An 8280-nucleotide genomic window follows, 5' to 3' on the forward strand; every position below is an offset into this window, starting at 1 on the left:
CCAATGTCTTCCATGTCTTTCTCTCCATCGTGATTTCTTTATCTTTTTTTTAATTATACATGTGTGTTTGTTCAGTTGTGTAGCTTCAAGAATCGACAGTTCAATGTTCATTTACAAATGTGTGTTTGTTCAGTTGTATAGCTTCAAGAATCGACAGTTCAATGTTCATTTACAATTTGATCTCTGTTCTGAGTTTGATTAATGGTTGTTTTGATGGTATTTGTTTGAAGGTATTTCCATTTTTTTCCTTTTTCATTTGAAGTTATTACGTTTTAAAATACTTATTCGTGACTGACCAAGGGCTAAAACGAAATTGACTAAAAAACAATGGCAATGCGGAATAAAAAAATATTAGGGTCAAACGCAAACTTATACGTAAATGTTGGAGCTAAGTGCAAACAAAAAAAATGCAAAACCGACACATCAGCATTACCTATTGATGACCGGTCAAGGGCCCAATAATATACTGTTTTATGAAATATAATGGCAAATGAAGAACAAAAAATAAAATTCGGGTTAAATTGAAACGAGTGTGTATAAATAATGGTTTTTAATGTTTTAACCTTTTTATAATTTTGTCAAACATAATTACATAAACACGACTTCCTAAACGTGCTTGGTAAACAGTTACATTTGATAATAATGTTTCGACTTCCTAAATGTGTGGTAACTATATTTGATAATGTCACCAAGATTTGATTTTCAAAGTTGTATGCTCTTTTGAGAAACCCCAACATCTACTTTTTAAAGAATCAAAAACTATTTGCAGTTTTATCTTTCAGAAAAATCAGACTTGAATCTTAGAAAGGATTTTAAACGATCAACATTCATTTAGTTCTTTGTTTTCAACTCCAGATTACCTTATTAGTTCACAGTTTACGAACATTACTATAAAACATTTCAATTAATTTTGCATAGTAAAATTAAAAACAACAGTATGAATGAATATCAAATTTCATGATGAAAATGTAACCAATCCAAAAGAAAATTATTGCTACGTTTCAATTGTAACACCAGAATCTGACACTTGACAACATGGAGGAATTCAAATTTCAAAGTACACAAAACCAATAAAATACACTGTTCGTAGCCCAAATGAGCTAGTCATAGTAGTGCACAAAGTAAAATGCTGCTACTATTACAACAACAACAACAACAAGAACAAGAACATACCTTTCTGTTGATATAAAAAGATCAGTCTACTTCGGACCAGAAATGTCCTTAACAGCACATATCTGCTCCTCTCCCATGGCAGACATCACACTCACAACCAAATCCTTCCCCTCTCCAAATCCCTCCTTGATCTGAGTCAAAAGAGCATCATCGGTTGGCAGTTTCAGGTCATCCTTGGTGTTGCCATTTTCAGTCAACAAACTCACCTGAGATCATTTCATCATTTATTAAAACAATGAAATCAAATCGATGATATAAAGATTAGAAAGAAGCGTACAAATCCATCTTCAGAGATGTCAATTAGCTGGTAGTCAGTGCGGTTGACATGAGGGACCTGCAAAATTGATGCAAAAAAGGTTTTAAAAAAGAAGAAATGATCGGGGTTTAGTTGATGAAAATGGTGATTTGACAATTTACATCACAGTTATGGGAAGATGGGACGATATCTTCAAGCTTTTTTCCATTGAAGATGTCGATTGCAACAAAGTGACACTTCGCATGACCATGCTTGCCTGTCTTGGAGGTAGAAACTTCCACAACCTACACCATGTAAATCAATTTATCATGATAGAAATACAATACAACAGTTTTTCACATGTCTCAAGAATCATCAAATTGGATTGTGATCTACAATCAAACTCTGCATCAATTTGTTTCAAATCATGAATAGTACGATTTTGACAGGTATATATAATATATGTACAAGCAACCTATGATGTGCATCTGAAAAACAAAACCTGGATTATCATATTTACATCTAATAATTGGTCATAACTGAGGATTTATCCCCTTCCTACCACATCTAATACAATTTTTCAGTAACCTAATTGTAAAAACAGGCATCAAATCCTGAATAAAGAGATGTTCGAAAGCAAACAAGATCGAAAATCGTAACAGGATTAGTCAAAATCAATAACGCGTACACAGAAAGCGATAAATAAGATTAGAATCTAGAGAGATGCGAACCTTGCAAGCTCGATTTTTGATGACAATGTAACCGCTCTTGCGGATGGTACCAGCTTGCTGAGGGTAGGTCTTGGAAGCTCCGGCGTCGGCCTTTGACTCAAACTGATGCTCTTCGTCAGACATATCTGCGGATTGAATTGGATAGAAAGAAGGTCGAATTGAAAGGAAGAGCAGATGCAAAATCAAAGCGAGAGGAGAGATAGTAGTGGGGGTGAGTATGGCGGTGGTGGTTGTTATATGTAGGGTTTAGTTTGTGTAGGGACGGGGAATGGGTGAACCGTCGATTTGGATAGATATTAGCGTTGAAAGAACGCCGAGAATGTGCGAATCGACCATTGACTTTTCCTTTTTATCCAAACTTTAAAAGCATTAGTAGTTATCAAAATAAATTAATAATCACTCACATTATTTTATTTTGATTAAAATTAGAATACAAAAATGGCCAGAAATGTCTAATGATTCTACAAAACTCGGAAGGTCAGTCATACTGTGGTATGGGTCATCAATGCAATGGAGAAGTTGTGTGTAACTCCTTTACGCCGTGGTCATGCCGAAGAAGATAGTCTCTTTCTATGCCAACGAAGAAATATGGTGTCGGTGACTGTTAGCTGTATATATTTGTATGAGTAAATTACACGATTCGTCTTGATCCACGTGTCAAATTACGTGTTTCATCTCTATTTTCAAAAGTTAACTCGGACATACCATGTGTTATGTTTTTTCCACTTAGGTCGTCCCTAAAAACATCAAATGACTATTTTGCCCTTAATAATTTCTTTTTTATATTTTTATTATTTTTTTTTATCATTTTTTAGAATAAATAAAAAGAAAATAAAATAAATAACCTCAATCACACGTCCATAGTCCACTCCCACGTCCCCAACCCACCCCTCCTCCTTCCCCCTCCATTTCCCCTTTTCCGTCTGCCTCCCTGAAAACCATTTTCAGGCCAACCATCTACGATCTATTCAACTCCAACCACCACCGCTCCATCTCTTCATGTCTTTTGTTTTCTCCGTTCGCCACCAGAAAACCCCCGTCGCATATCATCGTAAAAGGACTCCATGTTATTGAAACCTGCAACTCTGACTGTTTTCTTCTCCCTTTCTAAACCTACAACTCCGAAGACAAGGATTTCACCAGATATGTTCTATTCGTCGGGGCTCCTCAAGATTTTCTATTCATCGGGTTTGTGTTTATCGAAGTTCCAAATCTTTTTGTCAAGAGGCGTTGTTGGAGAAGGCAAAAGCACAATTGAAGGATGGTGGCGATGGAGCAAACAAATGCAGCTTTCTAGTGACTATTGCAGCTTTCCTACCAACTATTTCATTTTACCCTCTCACTCTCTCTTGATATCGCACCAACACACACAAATGAGGTGTGATTATTTTGTGCTTCTTTGATCTTTTCCCTCCCGATCAGTAACAAGTTAGGTTTTTGAGGGTGGGTGTGAGGTGATGCAATGTTTGAAAAAAAATGAGAAAATAAAGGTAGATAGGAAATATAAATAAGGCAACTAGATAAACCATAATTTCACTTTTATTGAAAATAAATGAAAATTTGGAACTTGTCCTTACAAACGCATAGAATGAAAAACTATGTTTCTAGTAATAACAATCTATTAAATTATTCTAACTCTTTAGTAGTAGCTCCAAATTCCGATCATCGAACTATGTGACCGAAGTCCATTTCCCACAATCAGATTTAGCTCACTATGCTTAAGCTTTTTTCTTTCTCTTAGATCCTGCAATAACATCAAATGTGATCATCACATAATGTATTAAAAGTCTATGAATAGGAACTTGGAAAAATAATGTATCCGAAGTAGATTCATTCGAAATGACTTTACCATCTCTGAGATCTTTCGGGTACTTTGGGCAGCTTCTGTAACGTCCCAAAATTCAAGACTAAAAAATTTCTTTTAATAAAACATTACTTAAAGAAAAATCATCAATCCAAACACAATCAAAGTATTAATTTCCAAAACACATGTTCGTTATCAGAGTAAAACATTCTCAGGCTGTCTAATCTATGGTATGTGCCATGCGATCACCCCGAGCTCTTTCCTCCGCTACCGGAAGTACCTGAAACCAAAACTGAAAACCGTAATCACGAAGCTTAGTGAGTTCCCCACCCTACCACATACCATGTATAACCACATACTGCACATACTGGGCCACGCCCGCTATCCTGGGCCTCGCCCGATACAACGACCCCGCCGCTCCAGGCCCCGCCTGGCTTCGAGCCCCGCTCGGATACAGATCTGTTTCACTTAGGCCTCGTCTGTCATAGGGCCTCACCCACTAACATATAATAGCACATAAACATATCACATCACATAAGCTAATCACATACTAACGGATCATGTCCTAAGACCCCGCATGTCACTGGGCCTCGCCCTTGTCCTACTACTGATGAGTCATGGAAACCCGTCCATGCTCCTACTGATCGTGAGATACGGGCCTAGCCCACACTCACTATTTTCCTAACTCGGGCCTCGCCCCTGATCTGCTGCTAATGAGATGTGGAACGCCATCCACACTCTGCTATTGGTGAGTTACGGGACCTCGCCCACACTCACTTCCCTACCAGGCACATACAAGCATCACACTGACAAAAAGTATAAACTATCACATAAAACATTCCTTGGGCACCCGCCCGCTACCACTGGACCTCGTCCTGAATATCATTTAGCATATTGTGCCTAGGGCTAACCCCCGGGTCTTCTACTCATAACTACATGGGTCGGCATTATGGCCTTAGACCCATTCACACAAAGGAAAACTCACCCGCACTGGCTGAACTTGATGATGATCCCACTAGCTGCTGCCCGACAACTCTCTGAACTCCTGCTCCAATCGCTCCCCGAGCTACCAATATCAAAGCAACGCTGAGTCTAACTGACCCCCGAAAGACAACCAAGTCAACTCTGGTCAAAGTCAAAGTCCTGGTCAAAGTCAACCTTCCAGGTCAACCCTACTCGCCGAGTCACCCTACGGACTCGCCGAGTTCATATGTTCAGAGTCCTTCCATTCGCGACTCGACTCGCCGAGTCAGTCCATGACTCGCTGAGTCTATCGATTTCTGAGTCCTGACCTGTCCAACTCACCGAGTCTCCACTCGACTCACTGATTCGAGTCTCAACTCGAAGGGTTTGGGGTTTCGCGACCTGACTCGCTGAGTCCCAGAACAGACTCGTCGAGTCCAAGACAACCTTCAACAGACTCGCCGAGTTGTTCTTCCAAATCGTCAAGTTCATGCCCAACTTCATCCGACTCGATGAGCTGTTCATCCCACTCGTCGAGTTCCTCTAAATCTTCATGCTACCCGCCGAGTCCACTCCAAGGACTCGCCGAGTCCATTTAGGTCTTCATACATGCAGAGGACTTTTGAGTCATGCATGGACTCCAAACTGTAGATCTACCCTTCCCAAGCCTATTCCTCACGTAAAGTTGCAAACTTTACGTGTAGAGAAGGAGATCTAGGCAAAATACACCATAAAATAGAGTTTAAGGCAAGGAAGCTCCATAATCAACCCAAGGGCAGATACTTTATGCTTCTCCAGACCATAATATGCTTAGATCCGAAGTAGCAACTTCAGATCTGGTTTCTAACTCAAAAAGGGTAGCTAATCATGGCTAAAAAGTCCCCAAAACTCACAACCAAAATAGATCTAAAGGAGGGAAACGAATTAATACCTTCAATAACTCAGAAAGTTTCCCCAATCTTCAGATCTAAGGCCATTCCTTGAAGCTTCAATGATTCCCCTTCTTCTTCTTCCTTCAAATCACTCAAAAATGGCTTGGAAGCTTGAATGAGCAACAATGGGGCTTAGGGTTCGATGTTCTGGGTGAAAGAGGCAGTAAATGAACCCTAGGGGAGAGAATGAGACGTTTAAATAGGCTCTAAGTCCCGAATTTAGGGTTTTCCTCGCACAGACCAGACTTGCCGAGTCTCCTTGGCCGACTTGCCGAGTCGGTCACTTACTCCTTGACCCGGATCCCGCTCGGACTTGCCGAGTTCTTCCTTGGACTCGTCGAGTCGTTCCTTATAATTAGGGTTTTCTTTCCTTTCTTGGCCTTCCTGACTTTGGGTGTTACAGCTTCGCAACCAATGCCCCCTCAATTGGAAGTAAAAACAAATGGATTCTTTGGGCTTAAAACATGGGATGATCTCAGAACGACCCTTTCTCTTTACAATATGATTAAATTGTTTGACCTTGGCTGATCCCTTTCTATTGGGAAGATAAATCTTTTCTGAACCATCAATGTCACCATCACCACTGTCCATGGAAACCTTGGAATTAGACCCTATAAGCAACTCTACTTCAGATGTGCTCTTAAGCATTTATGCTTCAACAAATATCAACATTTGGGTTAGATCAATTAGGGTCACATCGATATTCCTCATATGGAAGTTTTCAACAAACTGACCATATGACTTAGGAAGTGAGAGTAGAACCAAATCAATGGCTTGCTCCCTTGGTAAAATAACACACATTTTATCCAACTTGTCACTGTATGATTTCATTTGTAGAACATGCACACACAAAAAATTTCCATCTTGATGTCTACATGCCAATAGGGCTTGATTTGTTTCACATCTTTCAACTTGACGAAAACGTAACATTGGGAATGTCACATGAAGAGGGGGTGGAAGAGTTGAAGAAGCATGATGTCCAGTTCCACCAATTCTCGAAGAAGAGAAAACATTTTCACATTGATCAGAATGTGGAAAATCATCTTCAGAACGAAGAGGAAAACCATTTCCAAAATAACGAGGAAGACCATTTCTATCTTCATAAGACATCTAAAATTAGGAGAAAAGAGAATTCGAGTTATTTGATATTAATCCTTAATTATTAACCCATAAGTTTAAATTAAGGCTAGGATCCATATTTTCAATTTGAACTTTGAAGAGAGATGTCGTAATCAAATTCAAATATATTTTAGGTAGGTAAGGCTTTTACCAATTCCAATTTTATGAAACTCCTAGATCTTTTGACATTCATTGAATCTTATCAATCACATGTTTAATCTCAGATTATGCTCTCACTTTTTGTGTCTGTGATGTCGATGATCACAAACGAGATATGAATAACCATGCAAACCCGCTTGACAATCTCGATGTCATTTATCATCTCACATTGATGTATCGGTTAACCACACACACTCCATCAACAATGATAATTTTCGAGATGCTCATCATATCTCTTTATAGTCGTTATTAGTGTGTCGATTAACCACACACACTCCACTAACGATATATAAAGCATGATATGCATTTTCATGGATTTCCATACTTTTCACATTTTTCTTAAAGTAACTAGAGTGAGATTTTATAAAGATAGTTTAGTTACTTTATATCATTATACTTATTAATGAGATTATGTCCTATCAAATCCGTTCAGCTAACGGCCCTCCACTATACAAGAGAGCGGTGGGTAAAAGTGAATACCCAATGTCGGTCATTTATGGGCCGCTTCCTTAAACTCACCTTATAGTATGACTTCGTGAATGAGACATACTAGCGATTTGACTGACTTGTCTTATACATATAACTAGATTATGACACGCGTTAAACGCGGAGAACATAAAATAAATACATATTACATTAATAGGTGATATTGTCTTAGGTGAAATTTTAATAAAAAATGTTAGTTAGATTATTTTTAAACTTTTTGAACCAAACTGTCACAACTGGAAATTTTGTGTCATGTAGTCTATACATTCAAGCTAATGTGAATCAAAAACTTCAATCAAATACATCATGCAAGTACTACAAATAGTCACCAAACAATTGGAAACCCTAGAAGTCCTTGTTTAAGTCCACTTTGGACTAGGACTCCCTTATTGGATCCAAATGGACCAATAAGCTTCCAATTAGACTATCATGGGCTTAGAACCCTAATTGGGCTCTAATTGGACCCACACTAATTTATTTCAACATTTTGGGCCATATTGGGCCTAGAATGAAATGAATTGAAAGCTTTGATCCATGAATACCCTAAACTAGTTCAACAAAAATGGAAAAATCATACTATATTCTTTTATGATAAAATTCACCCAAATTAACTCCAATATTGGGCTTGGGAGCAAAAAGCCCAAATTTCCTTTTTCCTTCCATGTTTTCGGCCCACAT

General features: G+C 38.6%; 1 protein-coding gene across 1 annotated transcript; it reads right to left on the bottom strand.

Annotated features, from left to right (window-relative positions):
- Positions 1 to 967: 967 nt before the first annotated feature.
- Positions 968 to 2465, bottom strand: LOC111889025 (eukaryotic translation initiation factor 5A). The gene is made up of 4 exons (XM_023885153.2): positions 2140 to 2465; positions 1591 to 1713; positions 1451 to 1507; positions 968 to 1379 (listed from the first exon to the last, which is right to left on the bottom strand). The coding sequence occupies exons 1-4, from the start codon at positions 2260 to 2262 to the stop codon at positions 1200 to 1202; spliced, it is 483 nt and encodes a 160-aa protein (XP_023740921.1). The 5' UTR covers positions 2263 to 2465; the 3' UTR covers positions 968 to 1199.
- Between the last annotated feature and the right edge of the window lie 5815 nt (positions 2466 to 8280).

Source organism: Lactuca sativa, chromosome 4 (assembly GCF_002870075.4).
Source record: "Lactuca sativa cultivar Salinas chromosome 4, Lsat_Salinas_v11, whole genome shotgun sequence".
NCBI classification, from domain to species: Eukaryota; Viridiplantae; Streptophyta; class Magnoliopsida; order Asterales; family Asteraceae; genus Lactuca; species Lactuca sativa.